Source organism: Epinephelus fuscoguttatus, linkage group LG16 (genome assembly GCF_011397635.1).
Source record: "Epinephelus fuscoguttatus linkage group LG16, E.fuscoguttatus.final_Chr_v1".
In the NCBI taxonomy this organism is placed as follows: domain Eukaryota; kingdom Metazoa; phylum Chordata; class Actinopteri; order Perciformes; family Serranidae; genus Epinephelus; species Epinephelus fuscoguttatus.
The window spans coordinates 2,635,800-2,659,360 of NC_064767.1; the positions used below are offsets into that span (position 1 = coordinate 2,635,800).

General features: G+C 43.1%; 1 protein-coding gene across 2 annotated transcripts; it reads right to left on the reverse strand.

Moving 5' to 3' along the window:
- Nucleotides 1–1,682: 1,682 nt before the first annotated feature.
- On the reverse strand, nt 1,683–16,467 carry napba (N-ethylmaleimide-sensitive factor attachment protein, beta a). 2 transcript variants are annotated; one of them, XM_049600519.1, is made up of 10 exons: nt 16,216–16,467; nt 11,120–11,199; nt 10,477–10,593; nt 6,812–6,858; nt 6,592–6,669; nt 6,446–6,501; nt 5,988–6,072; nt 4,210–4,314; nt 4,049–4,117; nt 1,683–2,783 (listed from the first exon to the last, which is right to left on the reverse strand). In XM_049600519.1, the coding sequence occupies exons 1-10, from the start codon at nt 16,311–16,313 to the stop codon at nt 2,631–2,633; spliced, it is 888 nt and encodes a 295-aa protein (XP_049456476.1). In that variant the 5' UTR covers nt 16,314–16,467; the 3' UTR covers nt 1,683–2,630. The 2 variants fall into 2 exon arrangements, with proteins under 2 accessions (XP_049456476.1, XP_049456478.1); XM_049600521.1 differs by lacking the exons at nt 6,812–6,858; nt 11,120–11,199; nt 16,216–16,467 and having other exon boundaries at nt 10,477–10,584.
- Nucleotides 16,468–23,561: the final 7,094 nt, after the last annotated feature.

The window sequence follows — 23,561 nt, forward strand, 5'->3', positions numbered from 1 at the left end:
CTATAGCGCCCCCCTTTGGCCAACTGATGTAATATTGCTTCATTGGCATCCTCCCATGACCCTGAAATGTATCCTATGGAGAAACTGACCAGTGAAGCTAAAAATCCAAATACATCTATATCTGGGTCTTTACTCTTTTAATGTGTCTCCCTTTTTGTGCTCCTTATTTGTTAACCCGATGGTGTCTCCTTTTGTTTTTGTTGCCTTTTCATTTAAAAAAAAAAAATACCCTTTGTCTCTCTCAATGTTCTCCAGCTTATGATGTTTCCTCTGTTTGTTTTTTTATGTTTATGTTGGTGCATCTTTTTCACCATCGCTGATAAATTCTATCTCTTGTCTTTATGTTGTTTGTGTTTATTTTTCTTTTGTTAAAAATGATAAAAAATAATTGCTCCTGCCTGATGTTGACACAATTTGAGGTGATGAAGTTAATAAAAACAAATGAGTAGTCACAAGTGAACGCACAATGAGGATAGAACTAAAAGGACTCACTGATGTTTTAATAATGTAATGTGCTACTTGTTGTGTTGCTGTACTAGGAGTGATATACACGGATTAATTATGATAATTTTCTTCTCTGTAATTAGCCCACTGCAATATTCAATAACCTACTTTATTAAATGTGACAGCTCCCTCCTGTGGTTGTGTCATAAACCTACAGTTGCAGGTACATTTGCTGAGACCTATGTGGTATGAAATAAAATAAAATGAAATAAAATAAAACAATAAAATAAAGTAAAAAAAAAAAATAATGAAATAAAATAATAAAATAAGGTAAGATACAATTAAATAAAAATACAATATAATAAAATGAAGTAAAAAAAAATAAAATAAAATAAAATAATAAATAAAATAAAATAAATAACGGAATAAAATGAAATAATAAAATAAATTAAAAAGTTTTTGAATAAATAATATACAGTAACAAATAGAATAAAATACTAAAATGTAATAAAATGAAAAACTATAATAAAATAAGGTAAAATACTATTAAATAAAAATACAATATAATAAAGTAAAAAAATACAATAAAGTAAAAAACAATAATAAAATAAAATAATGCATAAAAAAATAACTGAAGAAAATAAAGTAAAAAAATGAATAAATAATATACAGTAACAAGTAGAATAAAATACAAAAATGTAATAAAATGAAAAATAAAATAATAAAATGAATTCAAAATTGAATAAAGATAAAATAAAATAAAATGACGAACAATAAAATAAAGCAAAAAAACAAAATAAGTGAGTTTACACAGAATATTTAAATTTTGGAGTGCAGAGTGTCTAGTGCATGCATGCATGCATGGACCTGCTGTCACCTCTCACAGGTACTCCATAATTAAGCAACTGCATCATTTTATTAACATGATTTTGCAGTTCTGAGTTCTTTTAGCCTCTCTGCCTATAGATACAATTTTTGGAGGGAAAGTTAAAAACACTGGAGTACAGAAATGGTACAGACAAAGTTTATGTTATAATTATTGTAAGTACTGATTTAGTCCAGACTGATGTTGTACTTTGGGAAGAGTCGCTGCTGCAGGATGACATCACGGCCTGCTGGTTGTTGCATTCAGTGCCACGGTCGTGATGTGACCTTGGCTTTAAATACCTCAAACAACCACGTGCTTACATTCATACCACACGCCTGACAATGCATCAGAGAGCAGTCAGAAATCCAGAGCGATGATGTTTTTATTTCAACTCGGTATCTGAGGTACATATTTACTGATTTCACACAAATGATACCAGGCTACATGTATGTTCTTCACACATTAGCACGACACGGAGAACACTTACATCAACATGACAACAGACATGCACAAACGAGGCAGTGACGGGGGGTAAGCACTGGTGGCTAACTGCACCGACCAACCGCTGGCCAGAACACAAACCGGTCACGATGGGTGATATCACTGACTCTGACGGGGTGTGGGGGTGAGGAGAGGACGAGGGGGGACAGAAGAGGAGGAGGAGAGGGGAGAACAGGTCAGGAGAGGAGGTGAAGGAGAATAAAGGAGGGGAGAGGAGGGGCTAATACCTAAAATATTAAGACGAATTGTAACACTGAGTACCAGAATAAACAATAAATAATATTTTCCGTATTGACAATAAATATCAGTAATCTCATAAATAACATTATTTTCCTTTTTTAATAACATATATCCTTAAATCTGATATGAGCTGCACACTTTCCCATCAAAGAGTGGATAAATTACCTTACTGCAGAGATCACACACACACACACACACTCTCACACACTCACACTCACCTTTTATTTCTGTCTCTTTAAGTACAGTTCAGTCCAGTGTTAGGAGAGCAATACTGTAGGACCAGGGACACGGGGTCATCTAAAGGTGGTTTAAAGGTGATGCTTATTTAGTTGGGGGGTCACATGCAGACTGATATGTACAACTGTAAACTCCCTCTGTCCCACCCTCCCTCCCTGATACCCCCACTTTATCTGTCTGTGTCTCCGTCTATCCTCATTTTGACACTTTCTTCCACCAAAGCACGTCTTAAAAACGCCATGTCACTCTTCTTTCCTTTCATTTATTAACCAATACCCCCTTCCCTGATCTTTCTTGTCCCCCCTGTCTCCCTCCCTTTCTCCCCCGTCTCTAGACTCGTCTATTTCAGGTCCCCAGCGTCTCCCTGGATGGTCTTTTTGATACGGAGCAGCATCGTGGTCAACCACTGGTCCAGACGAGACACAGAGTCAAACTCCTTCACGGCCTCCGTGAATGCCTCACTGTTCTGCTCCTCGTGGGCATCTAGGAGTTTCTGCGGAGACACAACGTGAAACTTTACTAACATCAAGTGATGGTGAGTGTGTGAGCGTCAAAAATGTTTTGAACACAGAGTTTTAAACCCTCATGGACTCGACTTCATGGTCATATTTCGGCAAATCACTGAGATGACCTTCAACCTTGCTATGACATAGAAGTGCCAGCTGTTTATATCACAGCAGCCCAGTCACCAGAGGAAAATGTTGGCATTGTACGTTTCTGCAAATCATGAATACGCTCCTGAAGCTCCAATATAAAAAGTTGGCTAAAAACAGAGTTCAACTGACGTTTTTCCAAACGACTTTTTATGTCGGGGCTTCAGGACACTTGGATCACTACGGACGAGCAGTATGGAGATATTTTGTGGTTTCAATGATGTGTTTTTGGACGTTTGAATCTGGGGCGCCGTCAGCCTCCATTAGGTGGAGTTGTGTTGCTACCTCCTCTCCCCTTGGATCTCTGCAAGTGATGTGAGGACTCTAAAACTTCACCTGAGCCTCCCTCGGCATATGGGTGAGTAGATAATGGCTGAGTTTTCATTTTTGGGTGCACTATCCCAACCTGAGAGGGTGTGACGTGTACTTCATTGTGTAAGTGGAGGGAAGCAGCTCATGAGGTGTCATGGTGAAGACAGCAGGTGGCAAAGAGTGATGATAGTCAGAGATGAGCTCAGAGCTAATGTTTAACCTCATGAGAAGGACATGTTTGTTGTCTTGTGGTGAAGACTGCAATCAAGTCTTGAACGCCTCACCATCCTTCCCTCTGCAGAGTGCACCAGACCACTAGGTGCTAGTTACCAGCTGATAACGAGCCAAGCTAAAATTAATGTTAATAAGTCAGCATGTTGCCGACTGCAGTTCGGAGCCAATCAGCTGTCACTGAGAGACCACAGCTCAAGAGAAACAGCGACTCATTGTTCTGTTCCCAGCGGCTTTATAGCCATCAAATATCACTGCTTTTTAGTAAGATTGTTTTCTATCGAGACAGCGACCCTTCTCCAACCGTGATTTTGCCACCAAAACTGGGTATTTTAAACCAAAACATGACCTTTAATATAATATTAATGCAATATATGGGAAAAATAAATGTTTTTTTTCTAATAAAAGCTCTTTATGAATATTAAATAATAAATCATATAATAATAAATCATATTTTAATATTGAAGTGTGTGTGTCAAGTGCCAATTGAGCCAAGTGAGTTTCCTTTTATGAAAAAATATAATAAAAATGTAGAGACAGAGATGAAAAAATAAAAAAGTACCTTTAAGAGTTTGAGCTCTCTGGAGTCTGAGAAGGCTGGAAACATCTCCTCGTACTTCTCTATGGCCAACTGCAATACAAGGCATTGGTACATCAGTGTGTATACGTGGCTGTCTGACAGTCTGTGTGTGTGTGTGTGTGTGTGTGTGTGTGTGTGTGTACCTTGGCGTTCAGTTCATCCACTATGAAGTGACACAGTGAGGCCTTGAAGAAATACTCTTTAGCGTTGTACTTCAACAGAGGATTGTCCATGGTGCTCATAGCAACCTGAAACACACACACAGAAATACAAACACACACAGTCATTGAGGTTTAAGGCAGCGTGTGATCAGGTTGGACAGTTGTTGCAAACTTTTTTAAAATCATAAACCCCTTCTGAAATATTATTCCAGCCCAGTACCGCCCGGTAAATGGTGAACGGGCCTGCACTTGTATAGCCCCTGGCCGATCACTCAAAGCGCTTTAACTCTACATGTCACATTCACTCATTCATACACTGGTGGCTGAGGCTACTGTGCTGAGGTACCACCTGCCACTCCGCTTAAACATTCACACACAGTCACACACCGAGCCGTCGGAGCAATTTGGGGTTCAGTATCTTGACCAGCGAGCAAGACATGCAGACTCTACTCCTGAAGTCTGAGTTGAGGCTTCCTTGAAAAATAAAATTGGTTGCACAAAACATCCTCAAATCTTCTCCTTAAGGTTTCCTAAAAATGACAACAGACAACAATAAAATACAAACAACATCATTCACACATTAAATGCCGTTTTGAAGAGATGAGCTTTGATGAGTGATTTGAACCAGGACAGGTCGATGGACTGAATTGGTTTTGGGGGGGGTGGGGGGGGGGGGCAGCTATGGAGAAGGCTCTGTCACCACAGGTTCGGTGCTTGGTCCTGAGTGGTGGAGTCAGGAGGTTGGCCTCAGAGGAGCGGAGGCTGTGGGAAGAAGTGTGGTGGTGGAGCAGGTCCGTAAGGTAGGAGGGGGCCTGGTTATGGAGGAGGACTTTGTATTGGATGTCGAAGGACAGGGGTGATGTGATCGCTGGATCGGGAATGGGTGCGCAGACGGGCAGCAGAGTGCTGGATGTTTTGGAGTTTATTTAGGAGTTTGGATGGTGTTCCATTAAAATGCTGTTACAGTTAATTCTGGATGTGGCGAAGGCATGGATGAGAGTTTCAGCAGCAGAGGGGGAGAGTGATGGGTGGAGACGAGCTGTGTTTTTTAAGGTGGAAGAAGGCAGTGCTGGTGATGTGATATGTTTTGAAAGAGAGGTTGTTGTCCAAAATGACTCCAAGGTTGCGGATGTGTGGGGAGGAACGCAGCATGGAAATGTCAACGGTGAGGCAGAAGTTGTGAGAGGTAGTGTGAGGGATTTGGGACCGATGATGATCATGTCATGGCCTGCTTCCAGGACTTGATGTCATTGAGGCAGGTGGTCAGAGTGGACTAAGTTTCAGTGGTGATGGATGTAGTGGAGATGTAGAGCTGGGTGTCATCAGCATAGCAGTGGAAGTTAAGACCATGACTGCAAATGATGTTGCCAAGGGGGAGCATGTAGAGGATGAACAGGAGGGGACCAAGCACCGAACCCTGGGGGATGCCTTGGGCCAAAGCGGCCAAAATTAGTTTCCTCTAATGCGTGTCTGGACTTGTGGAGCTATCTGTAAGGAGCTTGGACATCTGGAGGGAGCTCGGAGTAGAGCCGCTGCTCCTTCATGTCGAAAGGGGTCAGTTGAGGTGGTTCAACATCTGATCAGGATCCTCCTGGACGACTCCTGTCAGAGGTGTTCTGGGCACATCCCACTGGTAGGAGGCCCCGGGGCAGACCAAGAACACGCTGGAGGGATTATATATCTCATCTGGCCTCGATGGATGGATGGATGGATGGATGGTATACATGTGTGGTCATTACTTGATAAACCATCTCTGTTACCTGTTCATAGATTTCAATAGCTTTCTGGTACTGCTCCAGCTGAGCACTGTAGTGTCCGACCTTCAGGAGACATTTGTTGGCTGAGCTGCAACAAACACAAAGAAACCAACAAGTTAACGGCTGATACGTTTCCACCATTATGCTCTTGAAAGTAGAAAGAGTAATATCGTCCATGCCGAGCTCATTTAGATGATGGATTATGTGTTAAAGGTCGTTAGGCTTTGCTGAAATAAATCTGTGGGAGTGGGAGTCATCATCATTCACTGACCACCTCATCAGGGTGTTACAGGGCTGCACCTTTAACTCTGACTCACTGCACCACTGTGCACAAAATCTACTGCACCACCACCGTCAGATTTCACTGCGAGACAAGTTAATATTCTGTTGACAGACTGATGGATTATTTGACTAATTCTTTTCAGCTGAGTTCATGAGTGTGTTCGTTTCAGCACATGTACCTGTTGGATTCTTCTCCCTTGTAGTAGTCTGCTGCCTGCTCGTAGTGGGCGATGGCCTGAAAACAAAACAAGAAAATAATAATTTATATTCAACAACAAACATAATGAAAAAGGCTGAGGACAGGAGGCTGAAAATAATTACATACCTTCTCGATATCGACCAGCTCAGCCTCATAAATCTCGGCTATAGTGATATGATGTTTGGCAGCGATGGTGAACCGACCCTGTAACCGACACACACACACACACACACACACACACACACACACACACACACACACACACACACAAACGCACACACACATCCAGGGTTATTATTGAGAGATCAGTCACAGGGAGCAGTTTGATGTTTGAGGCAGATCTTACCATGTCAGTGTAGATGTCGATGGCCTGATTTAGACAGTTGATGGCCTCTGGAAGGAAACAGATAAGAGAGGAACGCTGGATGTTACAAACACAAAAAAACTGAGTCAAATTAAAACTGAGTTTCCTCCCACTGTGACGACTAACCTGCTAACCCTCACTATTGTATTAAGCTCATCACAGGGAGGCAGGAGGGCCGCTGCAGCATAACCCAGATATCAATTTTTCAAGAGCAACCCAGGGACCCAATTTAATCAGCCAGCGATACCTCCGCAGGGTCCCGACTCTGACTGTGATACAGAGGCTTCCCTTTTTCAACATGTGAGGCAGCCAGCGTCACGAAACAGAAGAAATACTACAGTGTAGAAATACTGAAAAAACTGCATTCAAAATGTTTTCAAAAAGTATCAGCATCAGAATATGAAAAAACCAAACATAAAAGTACTCACTATCAGTGTTGGGGGTAACATGCTGCAGACGTAACGCGTTACAGTAATATATTACGTTTTGGGCCACTACAGGCTGAGACTGAGGCGGGGCTGCTTGAGTGACATCACCACAGTCTATAGAGTCAGATCCACCCCTCGCTCCTCCACAGCTCCACACTCTCGCCCAAATATGGTCCCCTTTGGCTCCCAAAAACAAGACGGCAAACTCAAAGGTTCAAAACTGCAGTCCACAATCCAATGGGTGACATCATGGTAAACCCTGTGCAGGGTTCTCACACCCTGTGTGGGGTTCCCACCCATGCAGGGTTTATAATCTGCAACTTCGTACCAGTCATTTAGAACTGAAGAAGCTTCTTGGATGAGAGGCGAAACATCTTCAAGAAACACAAGCAAGTCCAGTTGCCTATGAGCATGTGAGCAGAGCTGAGCAGGGAGTGGGGAGCGCAAGGATTTTGTGTTGAGCGAGGAGCGGCTATTTTTTTTAAAAAGGTGGAGCAGAACCTTATCTCTCGCTCCAATTTCGCTCCGGTTGCTCATGCCCCACCCAGAATGCATCTTTGCACCTGCGCACACCCACATTATTTTCTTTCAAAACTATGGAGTTTACTGTGTACTTCAGAAAAGAAACTGAGAAGAGAAGCAGCGGTATCTTGTAGAACGGTCCCTAACTGCGGGGAGAGGCGAGAGGGCTTCCCCGGAGGTTGGCCGCTTAACCCGGTCCGTCTCCTCCACACTTTGACTTATTTCCACCCTGCCCAGCAGTGGTACCATGGAGAACGGTCCCTAACTGCAGGGAGAGGGGAGAGGGCTTCCCCAGAGAATCTACCAAGCTCATGTTTTATTTGTGAATAGAAGATTACAGGTTAGAGTAGTAGGATGCAGTTTTTTTGAGCGGAGTGGTGAGCGAGTGGAGCAGGATAAAATTTATGATGGAGTGGAGTGGAGCGGAGCGAAGAATGCGCAGAACCAAGCGGAGTGGACGAGCGGTGCAAAGTGACAGGTCTGCGAGCGAGGAGCGGAAATTTTCACTCGCTCTGATTAGCACTTACGATTACCATGACCTGGATGACTGAGAATCTTCACCGACAAGTACGTATTGTATTCTGCACAGTCTATGTTAAACCTATTGGGCAAAATACATGGGACACGGTTGCAGCATGACACATTTCCTGATGCACATCCATTATAATCAACTGCTGCTGCTGCCAGGCACGTGCACAGATAGACCCCAAGTGGTGCTCGAGTTCCTGCGCTTTTGGTCTCTGTTAAAATAAGTGACCTTTTTGCAAGATGTTTTTTCCCCATTTCTTTTTCTAATTCCATGTTGTTGTTTTTTTTTTTTTAAGTTCAGCACATGGCGTCAGTTCTCCATTAAAAGCGTGTTGCATTTGAGTTTTAATTCTGTGAGACTGCAGGAGCTTCAGGCCCTCCCTCCTCTCTCTTCACTTGTTGTCACAGCCACTACAGTTAACGCACACAAATCAAGCGTCCTGCAGAGCAGCATCACATCTCCCTGACCTGCCTTAATGGACAGCAAGGTAACAACAGTGTTTGCCCTCAGCCTCAGTTCTGTTTGTCACTGCTGTGACAATAAACCACTATTAAAACACCTCGATACACCCAGGCTGATTTAGGCAATAACCCATCGTTAAGTTTAACAATAAGTAAACTAGTCTGGTGTGAAGTCACTCTGCCAGATTTTGCTCCATCAGCTGTCCAGTGTGAGCGGAGACAGATGCTGAATTGCTTTTCCACTTCCTGAAATAATGTTTATGTCTCCAAGGTTGTGTCTCTGATAATTACATCAAACAAAATGACACAGAGAAGGAGAGCAGTGCAGAGCTGCACGTCTCATCTCTCAGAACACAAGAATGAGCACATGAGGAGAGGAGGAGAACAAACTGAGGGGAGGAGAGAAAATAAAGTGAGGAGGGAGAGGAGAATGTGCTCAGCCTGATTGTTGCAAGTGAACACAGGCCTAGTTCAGATGGTAGGTTGGTTTATTAATTAATTTATCCAGAGAAGAGTGTTTTTCAGTTTCATGTCAAGATTTGTTGATCGTGATGGTTATTGAGGCTGCTGTCAGCCCTAGAGTGGTCTCCTTTGGTCTGAATCAGGGACTCATGTTGTTCCAAAGTTGTATAATTGCCTAGAGTTGGTTGGTGTTCTCACGGCAGCATTTACAAGAGGACCAGATCAAATGCCTTGTGTGAGAAAGCTGCTCTTGATTGGTCAGAATTTCCATGTGGGAAAAATCCAGGAAGTAAAGCAAACGTTGAAGAAGAGTACACTTGCAAGATAAATGTGACACTTTCTAATGTCACAATGGAGGGACAACTACGCAGGTTGATTTTAGCGCTGCTCATCGTGGACTATATTGCTGTCATTGTTCATTTTAGTCAAAGCATACAGTTTGAAAACGAGGCAAACGCGGCTCCAACTAGAAAACAATGTTTTGATGCATTGGATGTGCTGAATGTGCATATTAAGGCAGTACAGGAGGAGGTGCACATTAATAATCCTCCAGGACTGTAACATGCTCATGTTTAACCCAAACAATGTGTCGTGTGACTGCAGTTGCTTCACATCCAGGTCGGAACACCTTCTCACCACAAACCAACCGCACCAGAGTTCATTTGTTTGTAGTTTGATTGAACCGAACCAAACAGGGCAGGTGTGAAAGCAGCCTTAATTTAAAGATGACTAAAGTGTGCACAGTGTGGTGTTGTTTGTTAGAACACTAATGTGTAGCAGCAGCTGAGTGTGTACAATATAGATATTTAGACACCTCATATGTGCGCTGTTCTGACATTTCCCTGCTCATGACTGTGCACAAATGTACTGTATGTATTTGGGCATTAAAAACCCTCTGGTGCTGGCAGATAGAAACCTCCCAGCAGCGTGCAAACACATTTATTTATTTATTTTTTTGCACCATCACTTCCAAAGATGGAAGAGATACCTTTTTTTCTACTTGTGCACCTGACCTGCACAATGTCTGTGCACGGCACCATGTGTATCCACTGGTTTATTTGCTTGTAGCCAAGCATGACCAGAACAAACGTCATACATGTGTCAGGTACCAGTGGTGTTTTTTGGAAAGAAAGAGGAGCAATGTGAGATTTATAGACTTTAATATGTTTGAATGAATCAGCTGTGTGTGTGTGTGTGTGTGTGTGTGTGTGTGTGTGTGTGTGTGTGTCAGACAGTGACGCTCACCCTGTGGGTCGGCCTTCTTGTAGGCGTTGCCGGCGTCGACGAAGCTGGTGGCTGAGTCCAGTTTGTTCTGCAGCTGCATGTGGAGCCGAGCAGCCTGACAGAATGCATTCCCCGCAGCTACACACACACACACACACACACACACACACACACACACACACACACACACAGAAATTCAGTCTCCTGCTTTTGACCAAACACTCCTCATTTTTAATCGTCCCTCTCACTGTCTGTTCTCTCTGTCGACACACTTCAGGCAGCAGAACCATCAAACACACATCTAAACAGCTAAATTCTGCACAGCACCAGCTATTATTGGAACAGCTGTCCTATCTCATGCACACACTGGTCTCTGCAGCCACCAACGTCTCACTTATTATCGATACACTCCTGAATGAGCTGTGTGTGTGTGTGTGTGTGTGTGTGTGAAGCTTTTACTGCTGCATGTGGTAATGTAAGTCTCTCTGCGGCTGAATCATTTATATCCTGTTAAAATGTGAATGTGTGCTCGTATGTGGGTGTGTGTGTGTGGGAGTTTGTTTATCGGTGCACAGATTCATGTGTGTGTTTTCTGTTCATCATGCAGAGCGAGTGTGTGACACGTGTGTGTGTGTGTGTGTGTGTGTGTGTGTGTGTCACGTACCGCTCCAGTTCTTTGCCATCTTAAACATGTTGGCTGCTCTGGCGTACATCTCACAGGCGTCCTCCACCTTATGGTTCCCCCTATAACACACACACACACACACACACACACACGGCAAAAACAATCAGGATGAATCATTTCTCTTTTACATAATTTATTTTATTCATACGAATCAGTGATATATTTTTAAAAAGACAAACGTTAACTTCAACGTTACAAACCGTCTGACTCTGACTCTGACATGAAGCACGAACATAAACTCACACGCAGCATCGTCCAGCTGTATGACATCACTGTGGAGGTCAGCTGAGGACACGTTCACCCTGCAGCTTTCTCCCTAAAATCACATTTCGCCTCCTATGAGGCAAAAGTCTGTTGTTTTTTAACGCTGTACGACCAGAAATAAAACTCCAGTTTCAGATTTTGAGCATCTGATTCTCACGTAGCCGACTGTATATGTGATTCGTGGCCACGTGACTGTAGCATGAACTAGTTTACATGGTGTTTACGTCTCTGTATATGGGACAGAGCTCTGGCTCTGCAGCTCGGCGTCTATTTGAAGAAGACGAAACACACGGAGAACAGCGAGTCAAGCAGACAGAGAGACGAGTGGTAAATCAAGACAAATACCACGTTTCAGAATCAGTGGAAAGAAGTTCTTTTTTTTTTAATTGACTAGTATAAATATCCTGCCCTGACACTGGATGAACACATGACATTTACAGGACCTGCCAGTGTTGCAGCTCAGTCAGTCAGCTTTGGGGTTTCTGAGAACATACACGCTGTAACACGGTGCATTATAGAGCTATTTGATTCTTCCTGGCAGTCCTTAAATTTACTTCAGTTTTGGCCATAAGTAGAGATATGGGATGGGAACCTCCAAACATCAGACATAAACATCAAATGCTTCGGCTTTGGAATAGATTTGAAGATGTTGGATCAGAGACTCGCCAAAACATATTTAATCAGGACATCTCCCACTGTCATCTGTGGGCTAATGAGCTGAAATCATTATTTTATTTAAACAACTTGTCATTTATGTTCCAGAACAGGTTAACGTGTGATATTCAGGAGATTAGGAGTGACATGTTTCTCTTGTTTAGAGAAATACGATCTGTTGACTCATGGTACAAACCAAAACCATGAACGTATTGCCTCATAAAGAACAGCTACAGTGTGGAACCTTATGTTGAAGTTTAATCTAAACAAAAGACAAAGGTTCAGTTCAGTTTGGTTCATTTTTTCTGTCTCCACAGTGAAAGTTGTGGATGGTACCAACAGAAGCGTTCCTTAGCGTCCCCATGTTTGGTCCCCCCTCTGTTGGGGTACCTAGCACACAGATCTGGTACTAAAAGGTGGAGCTAGAAACCCTGCAGTCTGATTGGTCAGTAGAGGACGCTCACTCTGGTTTTATGTAACCTCTGTTCATACATCAGTAAACTACAACTATAAAATGAAAGAGAAAAAAATCACTTCATTCACTGGGCCGACTGCCGGCAACTTTTAAGGTGGAACGTTAACTTGTAATGTTACTCAATGCATGAGTTGATGACGTGAATCCATCAGCACACCTTAAATTTCACTGTGACAACTTTGAGCATCACTTTAGTTTTTATATGACACACACTTTTAGTAATGACTTTAAAAATATAGATTCATTTGGAGCGGATTATGTGAAGGTCATATATTCTAATCCTCACTTCCTGTGGGCTACAGCAACACTAAACCCCTGAGCTTGCCTGAGAAGGACTAAATGCACAAAGCTGCTATTTTGAAATATCCCATGGAGAGAGACTCTCACTGCAGCCTGTTGTATTTTGTTGTGAAAATGTGGGCGTGCAGCCTCGTTCTGTGGACGATAAACCAGGTGCAGACTTCCATCTGTGTCACCGCTGATGAGGAAATACAGCGAGTGCTGGACGGAGCAGTGAGTGACAACAACCCCGCCCACATTTAAGAGGACTGTCTGAACACACCGAGGGTCTAGGTACCATGTCTGAAGGCTTACTGCTGGTTCCAAAGGGACTGGACTGAAAGGGTTTGGTGGAGACGGGGCTTTAGAGAAGGTTTAACACCACTCCAGAATGAAGTTGAGAATGGGGTTTATTTCTTGTTTTACTGTCCCGTATATGAAGACTTAAAGAATGTACTTTTCAGTAATATGACCTCTGACTTTCTTTGCCAGGCCTGAGCCAGAAGGCAGTGTCTTCAATTCCTGGACTGAGCAGTAAAATAATATGCACTCTGGATTGTTTACTGCAACATCACTGTAACTGTGTCTTGTAAACCCCTGAGGGGCACATGTAAGTGTGCATGACACAAAATAAAAAGCAATCAATCATAGAGAGCGTGGATGCAAACTGCAATACATTAAGGGCATAACAAGTGTGTAATCTCATTGCCATAACAGACTTGAATATGTTCATGCTGTTATCGGATCAATAAAGTTAAAGTCTCTGTGCAGCTGTGGACGGATGAAGGAAGTGGATTTCCTCCATTTTGTTGTTCACTTCAGGTATAAGTGTGACAGTCAGCATCTCCTGCTGCTGCTGCAGGAAACTGGGCAACAACAGAGATATTAAATCAAGTTCATTAAGCTGATAATGCAGAGCCTGCACACTGTCCCAGAGTCACAAACCAGAACTCTGTTTATCAATAAGATTCAGTCTGACTGATTGATCACATTAGACTTTAGGATCTTGTCTTCACTACGTATCTTATGCCAGCTTTTCAAAGCACCTGTCCTCTTCAGAGGGACATTATTTGAACATTATAGATCAAATGAATCTCATGTTTTCTGCAGTGGATCGTCTCAACCTGCCAAAACCACCAAATGACCCCAAATGAGTTTTCTTCATCTCTTAACTCTGAGCTCATTAATAACACATGCTGGTCCCGTGTGGGGAAACAGATGTGATCCATTTGAGTTCTGAAGTTAGAGGGAGCTGCCTGCTCACAGAGTTGTTACTGATGGATGTTGTTTATCTGTTATATTGATTTTATATGGTGAAGATGTAAAATGTGGACACAGCGTGGTGGTGGGTGGATCTGAAGGGAGCGACGAGATTTAAATTTGGATGTAAAACGTCAGAAGTCAAACTAACAAACTAACTGTGTCTTATTTCGTCTGACAGTTTTCTCCCTGATGAAGAGAAACATTTGAGACCCGCAGTGTATCTATGTTTTCAGCTCCTGTCGGATCAGACTGGTTACAAGAGTATTAATCAAACTGACAAGTGATAGTTATTGTTCAATGGCTCTTTTATGGTTGATGTTTTAACAGTTCTTTTGTCTCTTTGTGAAATAGATTTTGTTTTTGTTTTTTTTAGATCTCATGTTTTCTGAAATAAAAGTTGGCCCTTGGTGTGCTTGGGTCGATCACTGAATGACAATTATTAATGTGTTGCACTGCGTCCACTTTTCGTAATGTCTGATGTAATTTGATGTATTTGTTATGTGGTTTAGTTTTTTGGTTAAATGTTGTTTTGTATTTTTGTATTTTACATGTGTTTATGTGAAACAGTTGACGTCCTGGGATGTAAGAAAAATTCAAAAAAAATTCTGAAAATGAGGTGATATCAGATTAAATTAAATTAAATTAATTAACATAAAAAATGAAATAAAATAAATCAGATCAGATCAAATAAAAATTAAATTAAATCAAAATAAAATGAAATGAGAATAAACTGTAATTTGAATAATTTCAGTCGGGGCGACAGGCAGCTAAGACATATTTTCAGTATCAGTAAATCTGTGGATTATTTTCTCCATTAATTATGTGCCATGACACAACATCAGGAAACGTAAAAAAAAGAGTGACGTCTTCAAATGTCGTGTTTTCAGGGGCGGAGCTAGACTCTCAGCACAGTGGGGGCGGAGCTTCCTCAGGGGCCCTTGTGACTAACTCGGCAGATATCTCCATGCGCTGTGAACAATGTCTCTCTTGTTGAGACAAGCAAACCTATAATGTCTAATAAAACATACAATCAGCTGCAGTGATGACACAGAGCTCACAGCACACAGCGCCCCCTGCTGGACCTCCATTGAATACTAACAGTGACCAGAAGAAGAGGGGGCTGTTGGGGGGCCCTTTCGAGATGAGGCCCTGGGGCGATTTTTGTTTAACTGATTGTAAAATAGCTTCCCATTAATTTTCTGTGTGTCGAGTCATTGAACTGTTTCAGCTCTAAAATGAGCCTTGGACATCGGGCGGTTTTGAAACACTGAATATTCCCTTTGTTGTATTTTGTGCATTTACACACATTTACATGCAACATCCAAAACACACTGTACATTTATAAAATATAAGGTTTTAGTAAGGTTGAAAGTGCTTAACAGAATGACAGGGAGGTATTGATGCAGGCTAATATGACTCTGGAAAGGGGCCACAATCAATCGATCAACCAGTCGACCAGTCATTTGATCAATCAGTTAATCTATCTATCTATCTATGTCAGGTTACGTCATACCAAAATTTATATTCCAGTGTTTCCATTTTACATGTAAACATCCGCCCCTCCCACACACACCCCCGCATCACCTCCATCACCACCGCCTGATCCCTCGCTCCTCTCCCCGCATCCCTGCATCCCTCCCCGGCCTCCCGCTCTGTGCGAGCCCGCTCTCCTCCCGCAGCTGCATCAATGTGCCACATTTCACATTTCTGTCGCGTGACAGGCGGACAGCAGCGGGACAGCAGCGGGCCACAGTATCTGCGATGACTGCTCACATTTTTATTCTCAGCACACGGCTGGTAATAAATAAAATGCGCTGTGACAGTTTGTGGACAGATGAGTGAGAAGGACACGGTGTCACAGAGGAAGCGAGCAGCTCCTGCAGGGATGTATGGAGCAGATGATAGGAACATCCCATAATAATATATACAACAGATGAATGCAGGGGTTGATCAGGCCTCTGACGGTCATTACTGAGCGCCACAGAAACACACAGTGGTTTCATAACTGTATTATACGATTATTAAAACGATTTGCTCCGTTAGAGAATTTAATGGCTGCGATAGGCCCCGCGTGCAGGGACCCCCCACCACCATATCCAAAATGAGAGAGAGGTAAACAGAGGATGAGAGCATCCTTTACCCGAACATCCCCCCGAGGAAGGATCCGGACGCTTTGACCTTCTTGTCGGCCTCAGCCATCAGCTGCATGGCCTCCTTCTCTTTGCCGGAGTTGTCCATGGCGGGCCGGGTGTGCCGCTGGCGGAGGGACGGGAGGAGAACAGGCCGATGTTCCGCAGTGGACGGAGAGGAGGAGGAGAGGATCGGAGGAGGGAGACGTCTCTGCTGGTGGTGCTGATGCTGAGAGGGGCTGCAGCTCTTCTTCTACGGCGAGAGAGGAGCGGCATCTATGGCTCAATGGCACCACCTGCTGGAAAGTTACAGCAAAGGCAGCTGTGTGGTTCAAGGAGAGGTAAAAAATACATCTATGTTTTCTGACTAACCTCTGAGTGGTGTCCCGCAGAGGAGGAGGAAGGATTCAGCAACGCCACACTGTAAAAATGTTTCAAAGGTCCTGCATCCTAAAGTGAAGTTAGGGACTGTTCGTTACTTATGAGGTAGAAGGGGGGTGGTGCAAAAAGGGGGAGGCATGTCAAATAATTTTAAGCATTTGGGGAGGGGCATACAAATTTAAATGGCTGCATTTTGTATTTATTCAACCTGGTTTCACTTCAGAGTTGTCGAAATCCGGTGCTTGGTCAGTGACTTCCGGCGTCAGACACAGACGAAAAAAGCCGTCCTTTCATTTATTTTACTGCAGATTTTTCAACACGTTCTCATCCTGAGTCATCGCACATCACTGCTTTGTCAGTGGACTTTCATGTCTACATATTATGAGCTAGGTATCCTCCTGCATCTGTTGTTGACATTCTGGGACGCCACAGCCGATGCTGAGATGTCGACAAAAAAACACGATTAGGTATCGGCAGCAAAAGCCAACATCATCCTCACTGTGACCTCGTCACATGTCCATGTTTGGTCATGGACTTTCCACGTCCACATATGACGTCCAAGGTACCCTGGCTTCACCGTGATGACAGCAGGGGCGGGTCTTATCTAACCCTGGGAACATCTTTGCTATTCTGCTTCTGTTCTTATCTTGTAATTGAGATAAGGTGTCTTTTGTTTCAGTGACTGCAGTGCACTCCTGTACAGACATGACCAAAGAGGTGATACTGCTCTGTGTCAGTGTTGGTTACAGCTTGTTTCTGCTGCCCCCATGTGGCTGGTTGGTAGAACTGAATCTGAGTCACAGTAACTGCAGTAAAACCAAAAGAAAGAAACCTTGAAGAAGCTTTAGAAACCTTGTGAGCACGAATAGAAATAAAAAAATAAGTTCAGTGTTTCAGCAATTAAGACAATTTAAAGAAACTATAGTTCTATAAATACTTAAAGAAAGATTAAAAACAGGAGGAATAAAATGCAAATACAATGAGAAAACTAAAGCAACACATTGTGTAAGAAAGGATTTTACCACCAAGGTTAATAAATAGACAAACAAACCAGCCGCCTACAGTAAGACAGACAGAAAATCATACACACACAAAACTACTCGTTAAATTTTCAATCTGTGGGTGAAATCAGAGGCAGAAACTTCATCGTAGTGCAGCAGAATACTGACAGACCATCTCTTAGCTTGAAAACCCTCCTCCGTGTTCCTCCCCCGTGATAACTGCAGCACACTGCCTCTCTGTGAAAGCCCACAGCATCGTGCTCACACACTCAGTTTTGTGTTCGGACACAAATGCAGTGGGTTTGTCTTGATGTGGCTGACAACAGTAATTACCTCCTTTCAGTTGCCTCATCACTGCATCAGCTCCAAAATGTTAATACAGCTGCGACGCTGGACTTTAACACTCAGAATATAACTCAGTTTTACTGATAAATACCTTTTGACCCTCATTATTTTATCCTGTTAGACATTTGTGTCAAGTTTTGTCATAATTAGCGTATGAATCCGTGAGTTATGGCCCCAAACATTTTGACAAGCAAAACCTCATCAGTTCGTCCTTGAGTCCAGGTGGATGTTTGTGCCAAATTTAAAGAAATTCTCTCAAGGTGTTCTTGAGATATTGCGTTTACAAAAAATGAGACAGACACAAGGTCACTGTGACCTTAACCTCTGACCACAAAATTCTCATCAGTTCATCCTTGACTTAAAGTGGATGTTTGTCTCAAATTTGAAGAAATTCCCTCAAGGTGTTCTTGAGATATTGTGTTTACAGAAATGAGAAAGGTCACAGTGACCTTGATCTTTGACTATCAAATTCTAATCAGTTCATCCTTGTGCCAAATTTAGAGAAATTGCCTCAAGGTGTTCAGGAGACATTGCATTCTGGAGAATGAGACGGCATCAAAGTCAAACTGACCTTTGACCTATGACCACCATAATCTAATCAGTTGATCCTTGAGTCGAGGTGGATGTTTTTGCCAAATTTGAAAAAATTCACCAACGGTATTCCTGAGGTATGACGTTGAATAATGGCCAGAAAAGTGTTTTTGCAGAACATTATGATGTCACAGTGGAGCTGACCTTTGACCTTTTGGATATAAATTGTAATCACTTCATTATTTTATCCTTTTTGTGGACATTTTTGTGAAGTTTTGTCATAATTAGCGACAAATTCTTCAATTATGGCTAAAACCATGTTGCGTGAGGTCGCACTGACCTTGACCATTGACCTTTGTGAAAGTACAGGAAAGACAACTTTCTGCTAGTCGAAGAAAAGACCCCAAATTGCATTTATATTTTCTCCCATTCCTCTGAGTGGTATTCAGCAGTGGTGGAAGAAGTACAGCATGAAACACGGCTGGTTGCTGTTAATGTTTAACGGTGCCTGGCGGAGTCAGGGGGACACGACCGGCGTAAGGCGGCGGCAGTCTGAGTATGGTAGGTGAGCAGGAGGGGTGGTGGATGGAACCAACAACCACTGACTTTCACCCAGGAGAGTGGTGTTCACTTCCTGTAAGACTGTAAAGCCAAACCCTGTTCTTTTTTCCTAAACCCAACCATGTGTGTGTATGTTGAAGGAAAAAAAAAACGTGAATCTGTGGTGTTGTACTAACATAGTGCTTTTATTTTGAAAGAGACTGTATCAAACTGTACACTGAACACAGACAATGCATGTAACAGGCTGAAGTTGACACGGCGTCCCAGAACGTCAACAACCAACACACCCAGGGTACCTTGGACGTCATATGTGGACGTGGAAAGTCCATGACCAAACGTGGACATGTGACGAGGTCACAGTGAGGATGTGTTGACATGAGATGACAGGAGCTACACACGAGAAAGAGTTCAATAGTTAAAATAAAACAATCAGTTAAATTAAAGTTAAGAGAATACCTTCATATATAAATCAGTTTTGAGAAGTGACTTAGAGACAAAAGTGAATTCAGGCCACAAACCCTGTGACAGCACATTTATAAACGTGTGTTTTAAGAGGGATTTCACAAAGTGGATAAGGAACTCACCGGGCTCTCCTCAGGGAAGTTGTTCCAGGGAGTGGGGCTCTAATAATGAAAGGCTCAGTCACCTTTGGTTTTCAGCCTGGAGTGTGGAACAGTCGGCAGAGCCTTCATTAAGGACCTGAGGTTATGACCGGGCATGTATGGAGTCGAAAGATCTAAGTTGTATTTAGGTGCCAGTCCAGAGCGGGCCTTAAAGGCTATTGTTAAAATCTTAACATCAATTCTGAAATTTACCGTGAGCCAATGAAGAGAAGCTAAAGAAGTCTGGCAGCGGAATTTTGGACAAGATGTAGTTTGCGGGTTTGCCCCGGGGCCTCCTACCAGTGGGACGTGCCTGGAACACCTCTAACAGGAGGCGCCCAGGAGGATCCTGATCAGATGTTGAACCACCTCAACATGAAGGAGCAGCGGCTCTACTCCGAGCTCCCTCCAGATGTCTGACTCCTCCCCCTATCTCTAAGGCTGAGCCCAGACACCCTACAGAGGAAACTCATTTCAGACGCTTGTATCTGTGACCTCATTCTTTCAGTCACTACCCAGAGCTCATAGGTGAGGGTTGGGACGTGGGTTCCACTGGTAGGAGGCCCCGGGACAGACCCAGAACACACTGGAGGGATTAAATATATATATCGTCTGGCCTGGGAACACCTCGGGGTCCTCCAGGACGTCTGGAGTACTTTGCTCAGCCTGCTGCATTCACGACCCGGCTTCGGATACTGAAAGAAGGTTCCACAGAGGAGGAGTCTGATTGCTGAAGGCTCTGGCTCCTTTACGAGGAGACTTTTGGAGACACAAGTCACCATAAAAACTGAACACAGCTCATTTTTAGATCAAATATTTTTAATTTTCAATTGGTCTTAAAATAGCATTCAGTAAAACCCAATAAACAATTGAACTGGCGGAGAAATCCAAGACGATAAAGCATGCTCAGTTTAATCGCTAACGCACAGGTGCGTTCAACAAGGTGTTTTGTTGGAGAACCACTTTGCAGACTTCAACATGTTCTTAACAGATCATTTTATGTGGAAACAGAATAGTGAGGTACTTTAGCGTTAGCAGCTGAGTCTAAAATATTGCCATTAAAACTGCAGTGTAGGCTACCTTTACGAGGTCAGGAGCAGGTCGTGGCCAAGATTGTTCGATCTCAATCAACAGCGGCTTAAATTTGAAGAAATGGTTCCCTGCAAAAAGATTGTTGAACACAGCGTGAGCCTTAGCACAGAAGAAAAGCAAAACATGGAAAATATTCCAACCAATATTTTCTGGAAGATCACTGTACAAAGAGAGACGAGCTCCGGTCATTTTACATTTTTACAAAAAGGTCAACTTTGCACTCTGAAATGATCTCAACAGCTTTATAAATGTTCTTGATCCTTAATTAACAATTAATAAATCATCAGAACGATAACCGTGTTTAAACAACCTGCACATTAAATCAAATAAATCATGCAGTGGCGGCAGACTCTGAGGCTCCTCCACGTCGAACAGGACGTCCAGCTGTCAGTCGGTGTGTGTAGCAGTCTGAGGGAGCTGATTGGACGTTGCTGCTACTGCTCAGAAAAATCTGGTTGTTTTAAAATAAAAATTTACAAAGACGTATTTATCCTGTAATCTGTCAGTGCACATCCTCCTCCTTCCCTTACGCAAAGTAAAAGTTGGTCCATAAATGTCTTAGGCTAACAGTCATGCTATGATATATAAATTTAATATCTTAACAGAAATTACTATTGAGATTCATCTTTCTCCCAAAATCTCATGAATAAATAAATAAGTGCATAATCAAACTATTTTCTGACTCAATAAATGATCCAGCAGAAGTCTAGCATAAATCTGGTAAAATACAAAGAACAGTTTACTGAGCCTGTTTCTGTATCCTCTGAAATCACACTGAACTCAGTCAGATGATTATTCACTCAAATCAAGTGTGTCAACATTCTCGTTAAAGGGATAGTTTGGATCTCTCTGAAGTGGGGTTGCAGTTGTATAAGGTATGTATCCATCGTCAGTGTATTATAAACAGTAAATGTCAGTCAGCACGTCTGCAGTTTGGAGAAGCAGACTGGAGTCTGATCAGGAGGCAAAGTAAATCACTGCTGTGGAAGGGGCAGCAGCAAAACGCATTATAGTCAGTGGTTCCCAACTGGTGTGTGGCGGTCCAAAAGTGGGTCGCGGGTCCTTCTGAATGGGCAGCAAGTGACTCACGAACATGTCAAGTTTGTAAAAAACACACTTTTTTTTCAAGTACAGTGAATTTCTGGCACAGAGCTTTTATTTTGAAGTGCCGTTTCCTGCCGTAGAGTAAGTAACTACTTGACAGAGACAGCAAACTAGCTTGACAACAAGGCCGAACACAAGTATGACGCTGAATATATTAAACTTTATGGACCTTGAACTAAAGCCCCTTTTACACTGCTAGATTTTCAGCGAATGTTGGGCCGTTTTGCCGGTAAGCTGCGAGCGTTTTAGTCTCGCCACCAGACCATCAGAGATCTCCGCCTTCTGATAGTCTGGGGACACTCCTTTCTAAAGTGTGTTTAACACACCGGAGAAAACGGCCAGCAACAAAGCAACGCCTCTTGCATTTTTGAAAAGGACACGCCCTCCCGGAAATGTGCGCTCCTCCTTTTCTCGTCTGCAAGGAAACAAACACACAGAGAGCTTGAAAATGGATGCCGAGAGATTTAACTCCGTTTTATCAAACGTGTGCTCAGTCCACAAGATTGTGGAAATGAAGGACTTGAGCCATTTTGTACCGCTGCAGGTGTTTCTAGTGGGACTATGTTTAGGAGCACAAGAGTTCAGCGAGCCACCGAAGGACCGCCCTGCAGATTTACTATTGGTTCTGCAACGTAGGGAGTTTTTTAAAACTCTGAAATTGTATCCGCCCATCTAAACACAAAATCAGGGAGAAAGACATCAGTCTTTAGTTAAGCAAAGCGTCTAAAGACTGACTTGTGAGTCTGCGAGCGTTTAGTCACACAGAGCCAGATTGGTGAGTTGATCCGAGGTGCCCAATTTTCCGCCTCGTAGGGTAGACATACTGGCAGAATCTTTTAGTTTAAACAGACTGATGACTTGTGGGAGGGGCTGTTGATGACTTGTGGGAGGAGCTGTTGATGACTTGTGGGAGGAGCTGTTGATGACTTGTGGGAGGGGCTGTTGGTGACGCTGCACGTGCGAGCCACTGGCGGTGGATAAACAGGAAACAGCTGATAGCAGGAATTAGCGAGCAGCTAGTAGCAAGAGGGAAACACAAACCTGACAGACACTGTAAAGATGAACAACTGGGGAGACAAGGAATTGCGCGCCCTCCTTGTCCTCGCAAACGAAGAGGCCATTAACCGCCAGATGACGGGGACGGTGAAGGACGGGCCAACTTATGAGAGAATCACCGAAGGACTGACCAGCCGCGGCTTCCCTCCCACGTCACTGTTTACATCACACGCTGAGCTACACGTTTTGTTACTTGCTCACGCCCCCCATTGCCCCGAAAAAGGCACATTCTGTATAAACAAAAGTAGGTAGGCGGCATTTTGCTGCACTCCCCGATTTTGTTTTTATACTGTCAATGCTGAAAAAAGACTGATTGGGCTTTCCTGCAAATTTGCACAATTCCTATCTAAAAGGGCTACTGACTAAGGAGAAATCTGGACCCTGTGGCTGAACCAGTTGGGAACCACTGACCTAGCAAACTAGAATTACCACCTTGCGGTTGTATGCCTCTGCACACCAGTCCAGTATTTCTGACAGTTTCCATTCATGTCAGTGAAAACATGGATGCTTCACACACAGCAGATCTATACAACAACAACAACAACAAACAACCGACAGTCCCGTCATTATAAAGACAATGGTCAAAAAGATATTGCCTGGTGAGTCATAGCTCTGGAGATTGGCTCTTCAGGTGAGAAATCAAGTTTAATTAGTGGCTGTCCACACATGAGTTCAAGCTAACAC